Below are 23,062 nucleotides of genomic sequence, written 5' to 3' on the forward strand. Positions count from 1 at the left end.
GTGGTGGACCTGGGCACAGAGCGATTTAAAGACAATGAGGTGCTCTATCAACAAATGTTACTTATGATGTTGGAGAGCCCGTATGTGATCTCTAATGGCCACAACAATTTTGGGGGCCCACTGAGGTACTGTCTTCTGAAGGGTGGATCACAAGGAAGATGGGATCACTGAGTCAGCTGCTGATACAATGGCTGCGGTTGTGCTCTGGACAACCCCACTGATACCTCCATGTGAAGGGCAACAGCAGTGGTGAAAGCATCTGTAATTTTCGGAGAGAGCCCATCTGTATGGAGCTCCAGGTGAGTGACACTGAAGGAGGGTCAGAATGATTGAAAAATGATCACTGTTGCATAGGGTCATCATGGACTTTCCAACAGATGGACAAAAGAAGAGCTGGGTTGCAGATAGAAAGATTAATGGCTGAATAAGATGCATATGCCACACTGAGCTGTGTGGCAACACCAGTATTTAAGAGTCAAAGATCAAGCTCTGTGATCAAGTTTTTGACAGCTTTACCATGGCCAGTGTCATAGTTCCACCCCAAGAATGGTTGCAGGCATTGAAGTCACCCAATATTACCAAGGGTGGGGTGAGCTGAGAAAACAGTGCAGACAATATGTTCTGGGACACTTAATGATGAGAAGATAGATGCACATTATAGATTGTAAATTCCAGAGATGTCTTCACATGAACAGCCACAATCTCCAAAGTCATACTGAGTGGCATGCGTTTGTTCTAGAGAGATTTCAGTACACAAGTGCAAACAATGCTCGATGCTCTTATCATAGTCAATGCAATTGTTTAAAGAGCCCTGATGAGGGTAGGGGGTCTGCGTTGCTGTGAAACAAATTTCCTGAAGGCAATGTAAAAAACAGGGGAGAAGCACAAAAGATGTAGTTGAGCCAAGTGTTTGAGAAAACTGCCACATCTCCATTAGAGGATCATGCTACCAGTATCCTGTGGGGGGGTGTGAAGGGACGAAGGAGGCAGGTCACGTCTCAGTGCCATCTGCTGCCACTGATTGTGAAAATACACCATCAATACACATTTGTTTCCAGTCAAGTGGTAGTGGTCATTGGGGGTGGGGGGGTGTCGAAGCCCATAGGGGCCACCAGGAATGCTTCTTCAGGTACAAAGAAAGGCAGAACATGTGGGGAATGGTGGCATGGCACCCACCAGAATCTCTTATTGAAGGCCTACTTCTTGTCCTCCTTGTTAGATGATTTAGACTTCTGTGAGGACTCGTCTGCCCCACATTCTGGGACAGAGGAGGAACATTAAATCCTATGACCTGTGGCCAATTTTACCCACCTATGTGATCATATTTCTTCTTGGTTTCTTGATATGTGAGGCAGTCAAGGATTTTGTATTCCTGGATTTTCTTTCTTTTCTTGTTTGAAAATTGTGCAGTATGGTGAACAGGGGAATGGTGCTACCCACAATTGACACAAGGGCGGGTGATTAGATTAGATTAGATTAGATTAGATTTACTTTCATTCCAATTGATCCGTAGTGAGGAGGTCCTCCTGGATGTGGAACATGTCAGAAAAACAACAATACATGACAAATATTTACAACTAAAACAAATAAAGTAATGTACCATTCCACAGGTCCCAAGTGGAATGATCGTCATTTTTAATGAACACTAAGAGTCATTTTACAAATACTAATGCACTGAATTTAAAATAAAAAACGTTTTTTTATTTATTTATAAGGTAATAAACATGTAATACAACTACTGTAATACTTATTTACAATGAACACATTACTGCACTGAAATGGTGCAGAAGTTAGATTATACTTACACACACACACACACACACACACACACACACACACACACACAAATTTTCAGTGAACACATTACTGCACTGAAATTGTGCAGAAGTTATGTTGTACTTATATACAAATCAGTTGGTTTTACTAAGAAATTCATCAATGGAGTAGAAGGAGTTGGCCACCAATAAATCCTTTAGGCTTCTCTTAAACTGAATTTCATTGGTTGTTAAGCTTTTTATGGCTGCTGGCAAGTTATTGAAAATGTGTGTTCCTGAATAATGCACACCTTTTTGTACAAGACTAAGTGACTTTAAATTCTTGTGAAGATTATTCTTATTTCTAGTATTGATTCCATGAATTGAGCTGTTGGTTTGAAAAAGTGATATATTTTTAATGACAAATTTCATTAAGGAATAAATATACTGGGAAGCTGTAGTTAGTATCCCTAGTTCCCTAAACAGGCTTCTGCAGGATGTTCTTGAGTTCACACCACATATAATTCTTACTGCACGTTTTTGTGCCCGGAAAACTTTAGCTTGGCTTGATGAATTACCCCAAAAAATAATCCCATATGACATTATGGAATGAAAGTAAGCATAGTATGCCAGCTTTTTCATTTTTATATCCCCTACGTCTGACAAAATTCGCATTGCAAACAGAGATTTGTTAAGACGCTTCAGCAGTTCTGTGGTGTGCTCCTCCCAATTGAATTTATTATCAAGCTGTAATCCCAAGAATTTAACACTGTCCACTTCTTCTATCTTCTTCTCATCATATGTTAGACATATACTCTTGGGACACCCCTTACAAGTTCTGAACTGCATGTAGTGTGTTTTTTCAAAGTTTAGTGACAAAGAATTGGCTAGGAACCAGTGATTAATGTCCACAAATATTTTATTGGCTGATCTTTCTAAGACTACACTTGATTTGCTATTTATTGCAATGTTTGTATCATCGGCAAACAAAACAAACTTGGCATCTGGTAATGTTACTGATGAAAGGTCATTGATATACACAAGAAAAAGTAAGGGCCCCAAAATGGAACCTTGTGGGACCCCACATGTAATTAGTTCCCAGTTGGATGATGCCTGATAGACATGTATCAAGCTCTTTCCTAATAACACCCTTTGTTTCCTGCCAGAGATATAAGATTTGAACCATTTTGCAGCATTTCCTGTTACACTATAATATTCTAGTTTACTTAAAAGGATATTGTGATTTACACAGTCAAATGCCTTTGATAGATCACAAAATATACCAGTTGCCTGCAATTTTTTGTCTAATGAATTAAGCACATTTTCACTGTAAGTGAAGATAGCCTTCTCAATATCAGAACCTTTTAGAAATCCAAACTGTGACTTTGACAGTATGTTATTTGAGATAAGATGGTTATAAAGACGACAGTACATTACTTTTTCGAAAATTTTTGAGAATGCTGGTAACAGTGAAATTGGACGGAAATTTGATGCTATTTCTTTATCTCCCTTCTTAAACAGTGGCTTAACTTCAGCATATTTCAGCCATTCAGGAAATATTCCACTGATAAACGACTGGTTACACAGATAGCTTAATATGTTACTTAGCTCAGAATCACATTCTTTAATTAACTTTGTTGATATTTCATCATACCCACTAGATGTTTTTGATTTTAAAGATTTTATGATGGACATTATTTCTGTTGGGGTAGTGAGGGTCAAATTCATATTATGGAAATTACTTGAAATGTCTGGTCTAAGGTAATCCATAGCAGCATCTACCGAACCTGACAACCCCATCTTTTCAGTAACAGTTATAAAATGTTTGTTAAAAAGTTCTGCAACACTATACACATCTGTCACCAATGTATCATTTACTCTTAATGCTATTTGTTCCTCTTCATGTCTGGTCCTACCGGTCTCCTCCTTCACTATATCCCATATTGTCTTTATTTTGTTATCTGATATGACTATCTTTTCCTTGTAATATATTTGCTTTGACATCCATATTACAGGCTTTAATATTTTGCAGTATTTCTTATAATGTGCTATAGCATCAACATTGGAAATGTTTCAGATTGACAGATACAGTTTTCTTTTTGTTTTACAAGATACCCTTATTCCTCGAGTAATCCATGGCTTCTTTGTAGATTTTCCTCTAACCTTGGTAAGTTTTGGGGGAAAGCAGTGTTCAAATAAGGTAAGCACTTTATTAGCAAAAATGTTATATTTTTCATTCATGCCATGAGCACTGTAAACATCAGTCCAGTGAATGTCTCTGAGGAGTGTCCTAAAATAATCAATTTTTGGCTTACTGATTACCCTCTTGAGCTCAGATTTAACAGATTTTATATCCTGTTCAGTATTAACATTTAACAGAAGGAACTGCATGTCATGGTCTGAGAGGCCATTGGCTATTGGTTTTGTAATATAATTTTGTTCATTGGACTTTTCTATAAAGATATTATCAATGGCTGTTTGTGAGCAAGTGGCTATCCTAGTGGGGAACTTTACTGTGGGAATTAAGTTGAATGATAGTGTTACTAACTCAAATAAGTTCTTATTCGGAGAGTCTTTAAGGAAATCTACATTGAAATCACCAGCAACCACTATTTCTTTGTTTTTGGTTATTAAATGGGCCAGTACAGCTTCAAGGTGGTTTACAAACAGATTAAAGTTACCTGCAGGTGCTCGATATACACTTAATATTATGAAAGATTTTTTGTGAAAATCTAATTCTGTTGCACATGCTTCCCTATGCTGTTCTAGGCAAAATTTATGAATGTCTATGTTCTTAAATTTATGACAGTTCCTGATGAATGTGGCAACTCCTCCTTTCTCCATTTCTGATCTACAAAAGTGAGATGCTAACCTAAACCCTGTAACACTTAAAAGTTCTATACCAGTGGTCACATGATGTTCAGAGAGGCAGATTATGTCAGCTGGGTTTGAAGACTCTAATTCATCTATGCATATAGTTAATTCATTAATTTTATTTCTCAGTCCTCGAATATTTTGATGCAATAAAGATAGCTGACATTTCACATTGTCTGAGTTAAAATTGGGTGGAGTTAAAATATCTGCTGACAGTTGAAAATTCTTAACCAATGGCTGTTTATGCTGATGTAATAAGCTGGAATTATGTTTTTTGATTTCTTTTTCAAACTGAAGGTTTGTCTCAGTTCTAACCTCTCTTAAAATTTGCTTTCTTTCTGTCCTCCCTACCCTAAAAAAGGGTCTTTTCTGAATCCTATAACCACTGGTATTTTACCACTCATGACAGTGCCTCCCCCCTTTAACTTTCCTGCTATTTCCCCAGCCAATTTACCCTTCCCCTTCCTGTTGAGGTGAAGGCCATGCCTAGTATAATCCCACCTACTGAGAGAATCAACATGAACCACACCAATGTGTGACCCCGCACCCGACATGAGCAGCCGTTCCAGCTCCAAATTAACTCTCTTGACAGAAGAGTTCAAATGAGGTCGGTCATGGCGCCCAAGAACAGATACAAACTCAACACTAGTATGCTTCGATGCTGATGCACAAAGGCACAAGGAGCCTTCATGTGCAACTAACAGCCACAATTCCTACAGAATGGGATGGCATTGCAATGTGAACACACGTGTCCAAATCACATGCATTTGTAGCATCACATAGGAGGAGGAATATACAGTTTGACATCACAGCGATAAACCGTCACCTCGATATTGTCAGGCAATGACTCACTTTCAAAAGCCAAGATGAAGGCTTCTTATCAATACTATTGTCTTTTGTTCCTCACTGAAAAAGATAGACAAAATACCCAACCCGTCGCTCCAAATTAGCGCACAACTTGTGATGAATCTGTAAGAGGAGTGTTTGGTGGAAGATGATACCCTTTACTATATTCAGACTTTTATTGGGTGTTATAGCAAGAAGAATGTAATCCAGCTTGTTGCAGGTGAGCAGTGCCCATGACTGAACAGGGGTGGCTGTTTTAAGCAGAATAGAACCACTTTTCATGTTGAAATTGCTGCCATTTCTCCAAACCTGCCCTCGAGGTGTTCAATGAAGAACAATGGCTTTTTAGTCAAAAAGGAATCCCTGTCCATCCTAGAACAAACCAACAATTGGGAAGGGGATTTCTCATCTTGTCTCTCAGCCCCATGTTCCTCTTATGGCATAGACAGGGAACGGAACATTTTGGGGTCGTCCACATTGTAATCTGTCTTAGCTTTGGAAGAGACTGCTGGGGCCATATCATTAATAATGAAGTTCGTAAAGGCCAGAAGGTGACAAAATAAGTATCCAAAATACAAACCAAATCAAAGCACAATCAGCACCAAGAAGACCTCCCATTGGAAAAGTAGAAAGGAAAAATGAAGTAGGATAGACCTGCAGTACAGAAAGGGAAGTAGCACTGCGGCCCCATGGTGGCCAATCACATACTCACAAAAGAGACATGAGGCCTGTGGGGGGGGGGGGGGGGGGTCCTAGATGTAGGTGTTCCACTTTAACACACACAAATTTTAATAGTACATACTGACAGGGTTTTGAGAGATGGTAAAACAACACACATTTTTCTAGTATGGAAAATGCAAACATGACTCAGTCTTGTCAAACAAATGGCAGGAAAAAGATCTGAGATGCAGACTGAACACAAATTGGTGGTGATGTGTGTGTGTGTGTGTGTGTGTGTGTGTGTGGGGGGGGGGGGGGGGGGGGAGAGAGAGAGAGAGAGAGAGAGAGAGAGAGAGAGAGAGAGAGAGAGAGAGAGAGAGAGAATGAATTTTGCACTGCCAAGTGCACGATAATAGTGTGCACATCCGTGTGTGGTCAGGCCATTCCATGCAGTAGTGTCCCCATGCTGGGAATGATAGGGTGCTGAACACTGTACTCAGATCTTATCATCACAGGTTTTTCTGTCTTTGTTCACACCAACAAGTTTTAAAAATAATGTGACTTTGAATACTCTTTATTGTTGAAGTAGGTAACATTACAAAGGTGCACATTCCAAAAGCATGTTTTATGTGATATATTTCAAAACAAGGCATAAGACAACAGCCCCACATCACATTCTTTACAGCAGTGATGCAATTCCTTCCATTTTCTGTTCCTGCTGCATATGCTGCATCTACTTACAGGTCCATGCTGTTTTACTGGTGACTCAATGGTGCTTGGAATGTGCTTTTCTAGAATCCACAATGGATTTCCCTCTGATGATCAACCACATTCAGAATGTGTCAGGTTTTTAACTATATATTTCTGCTATACATGTATCTTTCCAGCTCTTCAAGTGGGTTTATTCATAATGAATAGTTCACTAAACAGTTTAGTGTCTCTTAGATTCTTCTACAGGAAATGAGACTAATTCCTCCATGAACAATGCCTGAAAAACTGTAATTCACCAGTGTTTTCCAGAAGTGTAGGAGTCACACCTGAATGTGCTGTATCAAAATCATGAACACTAGGATTCAGCCCCTTCATGTACCACTGAAATTTATACACAAACTTGCCTTTCTTCACTGGGGGCACGTCATCTTTATCATCACTGACAATTGTACTTTTGGAAGGCGAAGGCATTTAACAAGAAAAACAACTTTACAGTGTCCTCAGTTGCAGACAAAGAAAGGGAAAATTTACTCCCATTACCATTTTCCATGACACTTTGTTTTATTTCTCCATCAGACAGCACATGCTTACAGTTTCAAACAACGGAAGCCAAAAGACTGACAAACACCCACTTCTGCTATCTGAGTCATATCAAGGAACCATTAGTAACCGTACAAACCCCTTCGAGCTCTGCAAGTGGTACCATCTTACCATAACACTTGTATTTACTAAGAAATTGTATAAATTTACATATCTGATGTTAGCACTTCTGAAACGCTCAGATGCTGCTGCATGTATATGTCATTAACATTGGAGGCATGATGACCAAGCATGGATATACACATCGCTACCTGTTAAAGGGTTAAAACTGCCACTGGGCTAAGCTCCAAGTTCGGGCTCCTGTTTAGTACATAGTTACAATCTATCAAAAGGTTTCAAAACAGTGCTCACTCCACTACAGAGTGAAAGGTAAATTCTGAAGACTATATGTTATTCAGCTTATAAAAATATGGAATGAGAGATGAAGTTTAATATCAATGTAATGTTTTTTATGGAATATTTTATGCCATATAATGTGCACTGATATACACAAAAAAGGCTTTATTTTTGTTCCTTGTTAGCCACACACGTAACTATTGGTCTTTCAGTTTTACCTGCAATGGTGTCCCATCAGGCTGTCTTTTCTACTGTAGACTGCACTGTTGATCACTTCTGAACTGCCAAGAACTGACTTACCAGGTGAATAAACTGAATGTTATTTGCAAAAACTATTTGCTGAGTGTATTACTTCAGTTCTGAATAAAGCATTCAGCTTCTTCACTCTCAGTTGATTATGTAATGTTAAATTCAAATGATCAAAGCGTTAGTAAGAAGTCGTGGAAAACTAAGTAAATCTGTATATCAAGTTACTGTGTTGGGTAAATGAAATCAGTTTCACTTACCCAACAGATAAACTCTTGAAAGCAGGTTTGATTCACACAAGAAAGATATACTTCCTTCGCCAGTCTTCTAAGAAGGCATTTTCCAATGTAGTTTATGACACCAGTTGGCTGTAATTGGTCACAGCCGTGAAATCACTCACACAGATCACAGATAAAATGAACACACAATCCACTTGAAAATCCTGGATGTGATTCTGTAAGAAGTATACCTTTTCACAGGAGGTGTTTAGTCACATAACATCCATGTGAAAGTATTTTTAAAAAAGTTATAAGAAACCGCTGGGAAATTATCCACTTAGCAGTTTCTCATACACCACTAACATGTATCTTATAAAAAAAAACTAATAATGAAACTGTAAAATGTTTCAAAACTGGAAAATGATAGTAGTACTAACTTAAATTAAGTAAATTACTGTGAAGACAATATACCAATATTCTGAAAAGGAGTAGTTTACTTGAAGACAAAATGTACCACAGAACAAATATGCATTTAATAACTTCCTCTTTAAATGAAAGTCTGACGTGTTGAAATATTTGGTTCAAACTGTTCTATACTCATTAAAATACTGAAATTCTAAATAATTAATGTCATGAAATAAAATAATCAAGCATTTGTTGACGGAAAGTTTCATTCACAACAATCATTATGGAGACAAATTAAACAATTATATTAGGTTGGTGCATGAGTTCATAGCGTTTTTGTTTTGCATGTTGGTATTCTGGTAGCTATGGGTTTCTTTATTGATTGCCATTTTTTTATCTGTAATTCACTGTTGCTATTTGAGTTTACATACTGTCATTTTGTTATTTGGAAGAAACTGCAATTTTTTCTGACATATTCTTCTGTTTGAGTTCAGTAGAGGAGTGACAGCAGCGGAGGCAACCAGGAACATTTGCACTGTGTATGAGAATATGCCATTGGACAAATGGCAAGAAGATGGCTTTCTCATTATAACGAGGAGTGTTTTGACATCAGTGACTCTCCACATTCAGGAAGACTTTCATGGTATGATAAAGATTGTTTAAACATATTAATCCGCAATGATCCACATCAGTGTACTCAAGAACTAGCAACTGTGATATTCTGTGATAATTCCACCATCGAGCAACAGCTGCATGCAATGGGGAAGTGTCAAAAATCAGGTATGTGTGTACTGCATACTCTAGCCCAAAATGACAAAAATCAGCGGGTGGCCATATATGCTCTTCTTGCTCGTCATCAACTGGTTCGAGACCACCACCAACCATTCCTATTCTGAACTGTTACTGATGACGAAGTGGTGTCTTTATGCTAACAAAAGGGAAAGAAACGAATGGTTGAGCCCAAACAAAGCAACAACTCCCTGTGCAGAACCTTCATGCATTCAGAAAAGATAATGTTAAGAATCTGGTAGAACAACAACTGAATGATGTACTATGAATAGTTTTCCTGCTGTGTAGCCATCACTGTTCACATTTATTGTCAACAGAGATGTTTGCACATGGAATCTAAGAGCAGTGATCCAAAGACAGTGTGAAATGATGCTAATCCATGATAACATCTGCCCGCATTCTGCTAGACCAACCGAAAACACAACATAGGACTTTCGTTGAGAAATCATTCCACATCCACTTTATTCACCTGATCATGCACTCTCTGGTTTCCACCTTTTCTTCTCTCTATCGAACAACCTTCAAGGAACTTCCTTTTTTATAAAAACGTGCTCCAAACATGGCTTGAGAAGTTCTTTGCCTCAGAACCACATGGTTTCTAGAGTCACAGAATCGAAAAGTTAACCCAGCATTGGTGGACTGTTGTAAATAGTGAGGGAGAATATATTATTGATGACTTAAGTCTGAAGTCTCTGTTTTGTGGATCTGTTGTGTTTATTGAACTTATGGAAAAACACTAAAAACTTATGTACCAACCCAATACTATCAAAAACATTTAACACAGAAATAAAAATGAGGCTGCAACTGGAGAGGCAGACAGTTTTCTTTTTCTCAGGAGACTAACAGACTGTTTCCCATAAACTTTACATTATTTTAAAAGATACAGTTTGCTCGAGACAAGGGATTTTGGAGAAGGGGTGCGGTGTTGGGGGAATAGTGTTTATCATGGAAAGGCACTGTTAATACTGCAACTTCCCTCTCATTGTGCTTACTACAGGTAACCGAGTCTCTCTTGCTCCCCCATAGCAATTATTCATTCAGAAATTTGTGATGCATTGCAAAACTAATAATTTTTTTATGCAACGTTTTTCTTTCCATTGCAGAGCATCTCAGTGATAAAAAATGTGGAAAGATACGTCATGAAAAAGTAACTAAGTATGCAGATGAATATGGAATTACATAATTGAATGTAATTTCATTTACGTAACAGATAAACTCCAGGAAGTAGGATTTGTCACACAATGTGTTTCTCCTTTTGAAGGGAAAAAAAGGCATCATAACATCCAATTAAGAACTAATCTTGCATTATTACTGAATACGCATGTTCATTATCCATATTACAATACTGTGTGCTGAAGAATGTTGTACAGCAACACCTGGCTACCGATTCTGACATACTCTAAGAGGAATATCTTTCTGAAGGTAGATTCTGTTTGCTAGCTATTTTTCACACCCAACCAGATAATTTTTTTGAAAAATATATTTAACAAATATAAGGTTGTGGTAATTCATCTTGCTTTTTCTAAATAGGATAAGTGGTAGTGACTGACAATTTTCAGAGAAGTAATTCAGACAGTTCACAGGTCTATCCTCTGTTGGACCTTTTTTTTTTATCTCCTGGCACCATATTTTACAAGACAAGAATAATACTTTGCCACTGCCCCACCAATGTCTGCCTTGTTTTTTACTGTTTTATCGAAGTTTATTCTCTCCTCTGAAGTACATCACAATTTTGTCTCCTCCACTCTCTCTCTCTCACTAGTTTGAACCTCTGCATGGCAAAATACATTAAATCTCCCCCCCCCCCCCCCCCCCCACAATAATGAATCTAGCTCTTTCAGAACCTCTGATCAGTTAATTAACTATAATATAACTCCTAAATTCTGGCTACCTGTGAACTGGATTTCAGACAAACTGTATATGTCATACTTGTTGATGTTTATAGAATTTTTCCCTGTAAAACTTTGATCTTACACAATAAAACTTAATTGACAGAGAAGCAATAATAAATACTCTGAAAACAGCTATTCATTAATTTCGATATTTTTATCATTCAATTTTAAATGCACATGAAACATATGTTCCTATCTATGTTTTTTGTTTATTTTACTATCAGTGTGTAATCAATATGACAACTTAACAGGAAGTTTCTAAATTTTACATTTACAGATTTTGCAACCATTGTCATTTAATATTACAATTAAAATTGTTTACATATTTTTTTTTTTTTTTTTTTAAATACTATGTAACTCAAATTTGTTGGACGATTTAAAAAAGGAAGTCACCTGAATTATATTTTGTTTCACAATTTGTTCTGGATTATTCTAGAATGTTTACGTATCTTATAATATACCAGACTGGTATCAATATGTTGCTTCATTCCGTCATACTGTTTTCCACTTCACTTGAGTTAGCAACTAGGAAAGCTAATTGGAAGAGAATAGACACAGACAAAGAAAAGAGCTTTGAGTTTTATGGTTGATTTTTACTTGATACATTTCAAAAATGTGTGTCTAATATTATGTGAAATGATAAATAAATGACAATTTACAAGTACTTCACTATTACCCACAGCCTTATCATTCAAGAACCCTGGACGTGGATATTATCCAACAACATTTCTTCATACTAGATACTGAGGCCACATCAAAGTTAAGTAAACAGTTCCAAATATTTGTAAGTGTGACATATTATTGTGTGGAGTTAGGAATGCATTGCTGTAAAACAGTTTTAGTTCAGAAGCAATTTTCAAACTCAAGTTGTAATTGATAGTCAAAGAGACAAGTGCCATATTTGTGGGTGTCAGCCAGGATAAACAATGTCGTAGCTTCTGGAATCCAACATTTTCTCCATGCTTTTACTTTTGAACATCTAAATAAACATTGTTATATCAACGTGTGATTTGTTTACTAACTTCGGATTTTGGAGAAGGAACCAAGAGAGGTGCATCACACACACACACACACACACACACACACACACACACACACACACACACACACACAGTGAGAGTGATGTATACAAGGTGACATTTTACTCTTTTTTCAAAACTAATAATGGGCCCTTGAGAGCCTAGGTTTCATTAAGTCAACAAATACACTATGTGATCAAATGTATCCAGATGTCCCCAAAAACATTTCATATTAGGTGCATTGTGCTGCCACCTACTGCCACGTACTCTATATCAGTGACCTTAGTAGTCATTAGATATTGTGAGAGAGCAGAATAGGGTGCTCCACCAAACTCATGGACTTCAAACGTGGTCAGGTGATTGGGTGACACTTGTGTTATATGTCTGTACATGACATTTGCACACTCCTCAATATCTCTAAGGTCCACTGTTTCCGATGTGATAGTGAAGTGGAAACATGAAGGAACGCGTACAGCACAAAAGCGTACAGGCCAACCTCATCTTTTGACTGACAGACTGCTGACAGTGGAAGAGGGTCGTGATGTGTAACAGGCAGACATCTATTCAGACCGTAACACAGGAATTCCAAACTGCATCAGGGTCCACTGCAAGTACTATGACAGTTAGGCGGGAGGTGAGGCAACTTGGATCTCGTGGTCAAGCAGCTGCTCATAAGCCAAACATCACACCGGTAAACGCCAAACGATGCCTCATGTGGTGTAAGAAGCGTAAACATTGGACAATTTAACAGTGGAAAAATGTTGTGGGGAGTGAAAAAATCATGGTACACAATGCGGTGATCCAATGAGAGGGTGTGATTATGGTGAATGCCCAGTGAATGTCGTCTGCCAGCGTGTGTAGTGACAACAGTAAAATTCAGAGGCGGTGGTGTTATGGTGTAGTCATGTTTTTCATGGAGGGAGCTTGCAGCCCTTGTTGTTTTGCATGGCACTATCACAGCACAGGCCAACATTGATGTTTTAAACACCTTCTTGCCTCCAACTGTTGAAGAGCAATTTGGGAATGGAGACTATCTTTCAACACGATCGAGCACCTGTTCATAATGCACAGCCTGTGGTGGAGTGGTTACACAACAATAACATCCCTGTCAGGACTGGCCTGCATGGAGTCCTGACTTTTATCCTATAGAACACCTTTAGGATGTTTTGGAATGCTGACTTCGTGCCAGGCCTCATCGACCAACATTGATACCTCTCCTCAGTGCAACACTCCATGATGAATGGGTTGCCATTCCCAAAGAAACCTTCCAGCACCTGACTGAACATATGCCTTCAAGAGTGAAAGCTGTCATCAAGGCTAAGGGTGGGCCAATACCATATTGAATTCCAAAATTACCAATGGAGGGTGCCAGGTATCCGGATACTTTTTATCACATAGTGTATAAACTGTACAAATGTACAATTTGGTTAGTATACACACTTTAGCAGGGATCCACAGAACTTACAAATATTTTGGGTGAAAATCATTTGCAGCAGATTATCTGACGTGCATGTTATCTGGAACATTTTGTTAATAGGATGTGTTTTTTTGTGAGCTACATTGTTCGTTGCCAGAGGAAGTTGTTTCTTCATTTTTCTTTCCTTCTTTACACTTGTAAGCCATAAAAACTGCTGAATTGTTTTCTATAATGCATCACAGTTTCAAAATATAATAATAGTGTACATTTTGCATTTGGAAATCAGCTTCTGAACAATGCCACCATTGCTATTCTGCAAATGAATGGGCACACAAGAAAAGATAAAACAAAATAAAAATTGTATGCAGAAAATTTTATTGTGTGATTGACAGACAAAATGTGAGAATGAAAGAAATCTGCAGTGCACAAGTAGGGTGATAGGAATGGATGAGGAAATTAGTCCATAAAAGGCATAACTGATCTTATAATGAGGTGGTCATTTATAACATATATCTGTATTATCAAACGTTTCTGAACTTTACTTCGACAATCTAATGCATAAATGTGTTCCCAAACTCTTATCACATTTGCATTATCGGTATTGAAGTCCAGTAACCGCAACGGAAATGCTCAATGTATCTGACCAAAAATGTGCATTTATAGCACAAAATTTTCCCTTAGTAAAACTGTTTCCACTGGTTGAAAAGTTGCACTGTGCAGACTAGCTATAAAAGAAACAACTGCCATCAAAACAGTACAAATAACAGTATGGGGTTTAAAAAAAAAGATTGTTAGTCATCATGCTACATGATTGTGGAAACAAATACTAAAGACCAATTTTATTCACAGATGTTATTTGAGCAAAATCATCTTTTTGTTACACTTAAAAAAATAAGAGAAGACAACACAGGACAAAAAAATTCCCACCACATCTATTTCAAACTTGAGCTACAATAAAAAAGGAATCTTATTGTGCAAAGACAGCAGACAGCATATCAAGCAGCAGTTACAACAACGAACACCGACTGACACTGTGCTACTTCGCCTGTACGTCATTGTTGGAGGTAACGACATGGTGTCATTCTCTTCTGGCTGATCATCCGGGCTGATAGCCACAGTGGGCAGCTTAGATGTGCTCTCAAACAGCTTTCGGTGATGCTGTGACATCACCCCCCTGCAAGATAAGCCGATATGCAAAGCCCCCATTCACTACACAGATAAAACCTTTGTTTTTTTTAACACATGCTGGAAACAAAATATAGGTCTTATTAGAATTTCTTACAAGACAGAAATAACATTTCTCTTAACTTTTAACCAACAACATTTTCAGTTACTTTTCACACCAGTCTCAATGGTAATGTTTACTAACTACAGTTATGGGAAATTAAAACTACCACTAACTAAAACACAACCACTTCAGAATCTAAAAAAAAAAAAAACCCGCACACACACACACACACACACACACACACACACACACACACACACACACACACACACACAAATGCACTTGCTCTACTGTGTCCCTACAACAGCAAAGATGCAGTTACCCCAATAGATAACTCGATGACGTGAAAGGTATATTTCTATTTCTATTGTTCAGGTGATGCCTTTCAAAACTGAAATGATACTTGGAAGATACGATGTCCATTTACAGTCACTACAGCAGGGTGGATAAAAATATTCACTATTTCCTTGAAGTAGTTATGTGGGTAAAAAAATATGAACATATAATCTAGACAGTTCTCTTGTCTGCAACTAGCAGAGAATTCAATGAGACAATGTTGTTGTCATAGTGCTCCACTGCTTCCAGCAGTTACACCACAGAACACAAAGTTAATTTCTACGATACAGAAGAAAACCAGCAAACTTGAATCCATATGTCTCAATAATCCGGTTTCAGGCAGTGACACACACAACCTTTGCCAAAGCAGTGCGTTCCCTTTATTAAAATTACGATGGTTGCTACAAAGTTCATCACCCTCCTTTTTTCTGTTTTTGTAATCCTATATGACACTGCCTTTATTTTTAGTTTCAAGAACAACAAATTTCTGCAGTATCTTGTTCCTATAACTATTACAGGCTACTCATGAAAGACTCAGCAGTAGTGCAAAATTATAATGTATGCTTGGAACCGTAACTGAAAGCAACAAATATACTGTTTCCCACTGCACTTCTACAATGGAATGAATGACTGCAGCTAAAGCTATTTAAGCTTGGGAAAGCAATTACATATATTAATACTTCTATATGATAATGCAATATTACAGTTTGAACATTTTATAAGACTGAAGCACGTTTTGTGGCACAGTTAACATTATAACAGAGTTATTAATTTTATAAATATTTTAACACTTTTCACAAGTGTGACATAACAAGGGCAAATTTCTAGAGACAGCTGCTGAAATAGAAAAAGCATCCTATACAAGTTTAGTTACCAGCTTACAAACAAAAGCAAAAACATCCAACCAGAATTCTACGCTACCTTTCGATGTGTCCATATCCACCTTCAGAGGAATCCAGGCTTCTAATGGAACTAGGACTGTGCTGATGTAACATGCCAGGAGAGGAGGCAGCTTTGGGTGAAAAGCGCGGGGAAGCCCAAGGAGGAAAATGGAATGCACCAGGAGCAGACCTTTTAAAATACATTGAGGAGGGAGATGTGGAAGGTATATCTTTGCAGCTAGATGGAGACAAGGAGCTACGCTGACGCCACATGCTGCCCAGACCGAGAGACCACGAACTGGGCCACAAATGCCACTGTGCCTTCTCTGACACTATAGGTTTTGGTGGAGACTGAGTGCTCAAAGAGGTGGCTGTAGGATTGCTCAAGGAAGCAACATCAGTGCACAGATGCATACGCAGCACCGAAACCGGCCACGATGGGGACCTACAAAGCCCATGCAGGATGGGGGGAAAGAAACAATACAATCAAATGCCAAGGGAAAATATACATACCTATTTATTTTACTGCAGGTTTATAAGTCAGTGAAAAATTGCAGTCAGTAAACAGAAAATTCATAACAGTTGAGGTTACAACACCAGTTTCAATTGAATTTAAAAATGCTCCATTCTCTCTTGATATCATCCCCCCCCGCCTTCCCACCTCTGCCTCCAACCCCAACTTTCTCGGCTGTTCCCTGCCTCCCCTGCCACACTTTCTTTCCAACAGCTACTACTGAACAGCACATACTTCAAAACAAAAATTATAACTTGATACTGTGCAGTTGATGCATGTTGAAAGATAATCAACAATTAAGTTATTTGACTGCACTGCAATTTTTAAGTTTCTAACATCTACCCGTACCCCATTATTTATACTGCTGCTGCTGCTGCTGCTGCTGCTACTACTAATACTAATAGAAAGATCTGCAACCAATGAAAATTAATAGTGGTTACAAAATTTTCACACAAAAAAAAGTTTGCATTTGAACATCCGCATAAAACTACAAAAAATATAAAAACACAACAAATTATCAAGTGACAAAAAGTGTTAATATGTTACTCCTACTGTTAATGTCTAAGTTATACCACATGAATTCTTTTCACCAAAAACAAAACCAACATTGTCAAAAATTTATGGGTAATTACTGAACTAGTTTAGCAGAAGTATACTGATCAGAAAATGGATTAATAATACACATCAGAAAAAAAAAGGATGTCGACGGGACGTTAAACACCCTAGATGGGGCAATAAATGTCAGGAAACATCTCAGTCCAAGACAAAAATGTGTAGCTAAGCTGACTACAGAAACAAAGCTTTCTCAGTCTTAAGAGCCTACTTCAATTAACATCAAACACTTCACACACTGCTCAGTATGGTAGTCTGTCTCCCTCTTCCCCCTTCTCACTCTGTCTCCCATCCCCTCACCAGGAAATCAGTTGGAGGAACGCTGTGGCACCTTACAAGCAAAGTAACTGTTAGAAACAAATAAATACCATAGTATTACTATAGTGATGAGTCACTGCAACAAGACAGAGCATCATTTTTCATACTTAAAGTGCAGTAGTGTTGCATGTAACAAGTATCTGAACCATGTGTGTGTCAGAAACCCTGGAATTATTCTGAGATAACATTATACATGGAAGTAACAAATCTTGAGGGGCAACTTGCTTCACACGTTCTTTCCTTAAAAATTTTGAAGTAATGGGTAATGCAGTGAAATTTAGCTCCCTAAATCTCTAACAATCATAGCAACATTGTACTACTTCCTGAATGTTGGTCCGGCATAACATTTGGTTTAAAACTTATGTCACATTTCCAAATTTTATTTATTGAAATTCTTGGCATACTTGCAAATACAACTGTGAAAAATACAAAATGGCCTGCCACTCCTTAATGACATTTTATAGCTAATGAACTGGAATTAAGTGTATACAGGGACTGCAGTGAATGTTAGAAATGTTTCAATGCCAGTTTCTATAACAACACTTTTACATATTGTTTGTGAACGCAGTATTCTGATTCCATTACTTGCTGTAATATATAATACAAAGTCAAAGTTCTTGGTCCCACACAGTATTTTGGTCACATTCCTGCCACTCTATGACCTTTTGGAATGTAGAATTCCTTAGATGGGGCACTATGAAGTCAGTTGTTTGTCTGTAGTGATTATGTAAGCAATCTATTGAGAGATTTTTGATGAAATGTGTACAAAACACAATTACTCACTGAGAAAAATTGCTTCTCTCATTGGGTTTGATCAAACAATAAAGAAGCATTGTTTCATTTCGTTTTCTGTGTTGCTGAATTTAAGCATGGTCATGCATCTATTGAAGAAGAAGAAGAAGAAGAAGAAGAAGAAAAAGAAGAAGACTAAGATGATGATGATGATGATTTGAGGAAGGTTAAAGAGCTATACAGTTGCAAATTTTCAGCACTATATTGTCAATATCACACTCGACACTAACTGAAGGTAAAGAACCTTAGTGCTTTGTAAAGGTTTTCACAAACTATATGCACTACCTGTTCACCGAATATTTTGGCTATGACAAAGCTTTCAACCATTAACTGTTGCTCACAAACGCATACAAATCAACAGTGCTATAGGAATTGCAGATTTCTTTAAATGAAATTTCAGTAATTTTCACACATTTCATATCAGTAAATGAAGTATGGATTGATTGATACATGTCAAAACAGGATTGACAAAGAGTGAAAAATTATATGGACATTACAAAGGTGCAATCTGCAGGAAAAATCATGGCAACCAGTTACGGGGATTCTCATGGTGTGACACGCACAGAGTAAGTCTCCAAGAGCAAACATCTACATCTTCCAAAGAAGGTACCTCTTTTCCACAAAGACAACACACCCTTATACAAATCTCTGACTGTTCAAGTCATCCAAAAATCTCCTGTCACAGCATATACTCTGAAGTAACAAGGAAACTGGTATAGGCATGCATATTCAAATACAGATATATGAAAACAGGCAGAATACGATCCTGCGGTCGGCAACGCCTATATAAGACAGCAAGTGCCTGGTGCAGTTGTTAGGTCAGTTACTGCTGCTACAATGGCAGGTTATCAAGATTTAAGTGATTTTGAATGTGGTGTTATAGTCGGCGCACGAACGATGGGGCACAGCATCTCTGAGGTAGCAATGAAATATATTTCTTTTCTCTTATGACCATGTCACAAGTGTACTATGAATATCAGAAATCTGGTAAAACATCAAATCTCCAACATCACTGCAACCGGAAAAATATCCTGCAACAATGGGACCAATGATGACTGAAGAGATTCGATGAAGTGCAACTCTTCCAAAAATTGCTGCAGACTTCAGTGCTGGGCCATCAGCAAGTGTCAGCGTGTGAACCATTCAGCTAAACATAATTGATATGGGCTTTCAGAGCTTAAAGTCCCCTCGTGTGCTCTTGATGACTGCACAACACAAAGCTTCATGCCTTGCCTGGGCCCATCAACACTGACATTAGACTGCTGATGACTGGAAACATGTTGCCTGGTCAGACTAGTCTCATTTCAAATTGTATCGAGCAGATGGACGTGAACAGTTATGGAGACCACCTCATGAATCCAGGGACCCTGCATGTCAGCAAGGGACTTTTCAAGCTGGTGGAGGCTCTGTAATGGTGTGTCTAGATATGACTCTGACAGGTGACACATACATAAGCATCCTGTCTGATCACCTGCATCCATTCATGTACATTGTGAATTCCAACGGACTTGGGCAATTGCTACAGAGTGGCTCCAGGAACACTCTTCCGAGTTTAAACACTTCTGCTGGCCACCAATCTCCCCAAACATGAACATTATTGAGCATATCTGGCATGCCCTGCAACGTGCTGTTGCAGAAGATATCCCCACCCCCTCGTACTCTTACAGATTTACAGATAGCCATGCAGGATCCATGGTGCAATTCCCTCAAGCACTACTTCATACATCAGTCAAGTTCATGCCACGTCATGTTGTGGCACTTCTGCGTGCTTGCGGGAGCCCTACACAATATTAGGCAAGGGTACCAGTTTGTTTGGCTCTTCAGGGCACGAGTATGAAACTTTCTGGCAAGTTAAAAATGTGTGCCATATCAGGACTAACTTTAATCCTTTGCCTTTCATGGTAAAATGCTCTAATGACTGAACATCAATAGGTAACTCGTGACTTGCCTTCACACCTTTGCTATTGCTGTTCTCTCTCTCACCTCCCTTCATTCTGGGATATGTAAGTTTATTTACTGGGCACTATCTGTAGTTGTGAGAACTCTGTCTTCAGGTCACAACTGGACCATCTGACCGTTGTGTCGTCCTCAGCTGAGGATTCAAATAGGAGGGGCGTGTGGTCAGCACACCACTCTACTGGTTGTTATAATTGTTTTCTTTGACCGAAGCCACTATTGTTTGGTCGAGTAGCTCCTCAATTGGCATCACGAGGCCGAGTGCACCCCGAAAAATGGCGAAAGCCCGGATGGTCACCCATCCAAGTGCCAACCACGCCCAACAGCATTTAACTTCAGTGATCTGACAGGAACCAGTGTATCCAATGCAGTAAGGCTGTTGCCTGTAGTTGTGACCATAATTCAAAAATCTACAAAATACATTCACAGAGAGACCAGAAGCTGTATTGTCTCTAAATCTAATACAATTGTCTGCTACTAGCTAGCTTGTTTCCTTCACCAAAGATTTGGCTACGAATTTCAAGGTCAGAGCAAAATAATATTGAAATATTTCCAGAATGAAATTTTCACTATGCAGCAGAGTGTGTGCTGATACAGAAGTTCCTGGCAAGCTAAAACTGTGTGCTGGACTGAAACTGAAACTCAGAACCTCTGCCTATCGCAGGCAAGTGCTCTATTGCTATAGTCAATCTTCCAGGTGTGCTAGTCTTGCAAGTTTCACGGGAGAACTTCTGTGAAATTTGGAAGATAGGGGACATGATACTGCTGGAAATAAAGCTGCGAGGACATGGCATGAGTTGTGTTTGGGTAGCTCAGTTGCTAGAGTACTTCCCCACAAAAGGTAAAGATCCTGATTTTGAGTCTTGGTCCAGTACACAGTTTTAATCTGCCAGGAAGTTTCAGTATTTAAATATATTCCTTCTCTATGGAAAATCAAGGCCGCAGTACAATGACATATATGAGAGTAGTTTATTACTAGCAAAATCAAAGAGGTTCTAGGCAGCACACAGTCACATAGAAAATAACAACTTGCCAAGCTTCTGGACAAAGCCACAGTTTATCTAATTTACTTCAGGAAAATGCTGGAATGTTTCCTATTATAAGACAATGGGTGGCTACATGCCTGATCCCTGTCACACTAGCTCTGTAAATAACAAATGACTGATGTGTATGATTCACGTTTTTTGTTCTTAAAATGTAATAGTATGACACGTCCAATATCATGATGAAACTGATGCATGTGTCTGAGATGTCTAATATGTTAACTTCTCTTCACAAAGCTACATGGTACAGATATTCCAATATCCTTGAAACACATACTACTTAGTATCTACCACCAAATTTTCAATGTCTTGTGATGATAGGATGATGTCACATCTGACAGCCTTTGAAATCTACTTTTAAGATGTCTTAAGTCCCCTGATTTAGCTAGTGTGAATTATTTTTCTGTAATCATGTCAATAATATTATTGTACATGTGGATTTTATGGAAAATATGGCTTCTGAGTACTAATCTACTTTTTTAAAAAAAGAGGCTAACATAAAATATTTTTACGGAAGAGGAGGAATAGCATGCATTATGCCTATTTAGGAGACAAACATCACACATACAATTTGGTTGCACTTAATAGTCTGTAAATTGCTAGATCACCATCAATCAAATACACTTTACATTGGACAAGCATAGTGGGCACAACCAGCACTACTCACTTTGAGGGTATTGTGATAAAATTTAGTTGAGTGATTTAAGGATATCTTAGCAAACCTAAATCACAGCAGTCAGAGAGGGTCTTAAATTAGGTTTTTCTGGACTCAAATATCTGTTCTTTATCACTCTGGCACATTATTCAATACACATCTACTCAGCACACAATGACAGTGCACTTTAAGATAATTGTATGTAATGAGAATGTACCCACTTCATAACCTCTTATAAATGTAAGTAGTTTCACAATGTATTGCCTTGTATTGAGTTGAAAGTGAACAATATTGAAATAAGAAATACAGTCAATAAAAACAATCACAATGATGGCATGCCTGCCTGTTGCGAATGAAGCACACCAACATAGAAACATTTTTAAAATAATGAAATTATATTATTTCACAGCAAAAACTGATCATTTATTTGGGGAGAAGGGAGATGCACTGTAGAATAAAATAAATAAATTGGACAGGAAAAAGGTGAAGAATTTTTAGCAAACATTCCCAAAATTCTTGACAAAAAGTAAACACTGCACATTCACATTTTCATTTTTCAGCAGGATTCAATATCTACCACACAATCAAATGATGTGAGTCAAAATATACATTTACAGTAGATGCTTTCTGAACCTAAATAAATGCAAAATCTCACACATCAGCTACATAAAACAAGCATTCTGCATATTATGAGTAAGGTAACATTCAAATTATCCTGTATGGGACACACATAATTTTACCGAACACACTTCAACACTTCACACAAGAATTCGTTATCTGCCTCACATCTGAATGTGACACAAATAACTTACCATTTTCCAAGCAGTTGCTGATGTCCATAGGGCTGAATAAAAGCAATGGGTTTAATGCTTTATTGTATTATTATTTTACACACTCTTACATTCTATGTGTAGCAGACACAATGACTGCAATGGCTCACAGTACAATTAATTTACTTTC

General features: G+C 38.1%; 1 protein-coding gene across 4 annotated transcripts in view; it reads right to left on the reverse strand.

Annotated features, from left to right (window-relative positions):
• Window positions 1-23,062, reverse strand: part of LOC126469930 (protein FAM102A) — a 482,093-nt gene that overhangs the window by 39,381 nt on the left and 419,650 nt on the right. The window contains exons 6-7 of one of the 4 annotated variants that reach the window (XR_007586095.1): window positions 16,253-16,657; window positions 8,288-8,481 (exon numbers count right to left, since the gene is read on the reverse strand). The exons of 1 other annotated variant lie outside the window; for it this stretch is intronic. Coding sequence is in view for 2 of the 3 variants with exons in the window: in XM_050097327.1 (XP_049953284.1) it covers window positions 16,253-16,657 (405 nt within the window). In the remaining variant the exon portion in view is untranslated. Of the gene's footprint in view, window positions 1-8,287; window positions 8,482-14,797; window positions 14,942-16,252; window positions 16,658-23,062 lie in introns of all 4 variants that reach the window. 2 more of the 4 variants (XM_050097328.1, XM_050097327.1) reach the window with 2 other exon arrangements.

This window comes from Schistocerca serialis, chromosome 3, assembly GCF_023864345.2.
Source record: "Schistocerca serialis cubense isolate TAMUIC-IGC-003099 chromosome 3, iqSchSeri2.2, whole genome shotgun sequence".
Classification (NCBI taxonomy): domain Eukaryota; kingdom Metazoa; phylum Arthropoda; class Insecta; order Orthoptera; family Acrididae; genus Schistocerca; species Schistocerca serialis.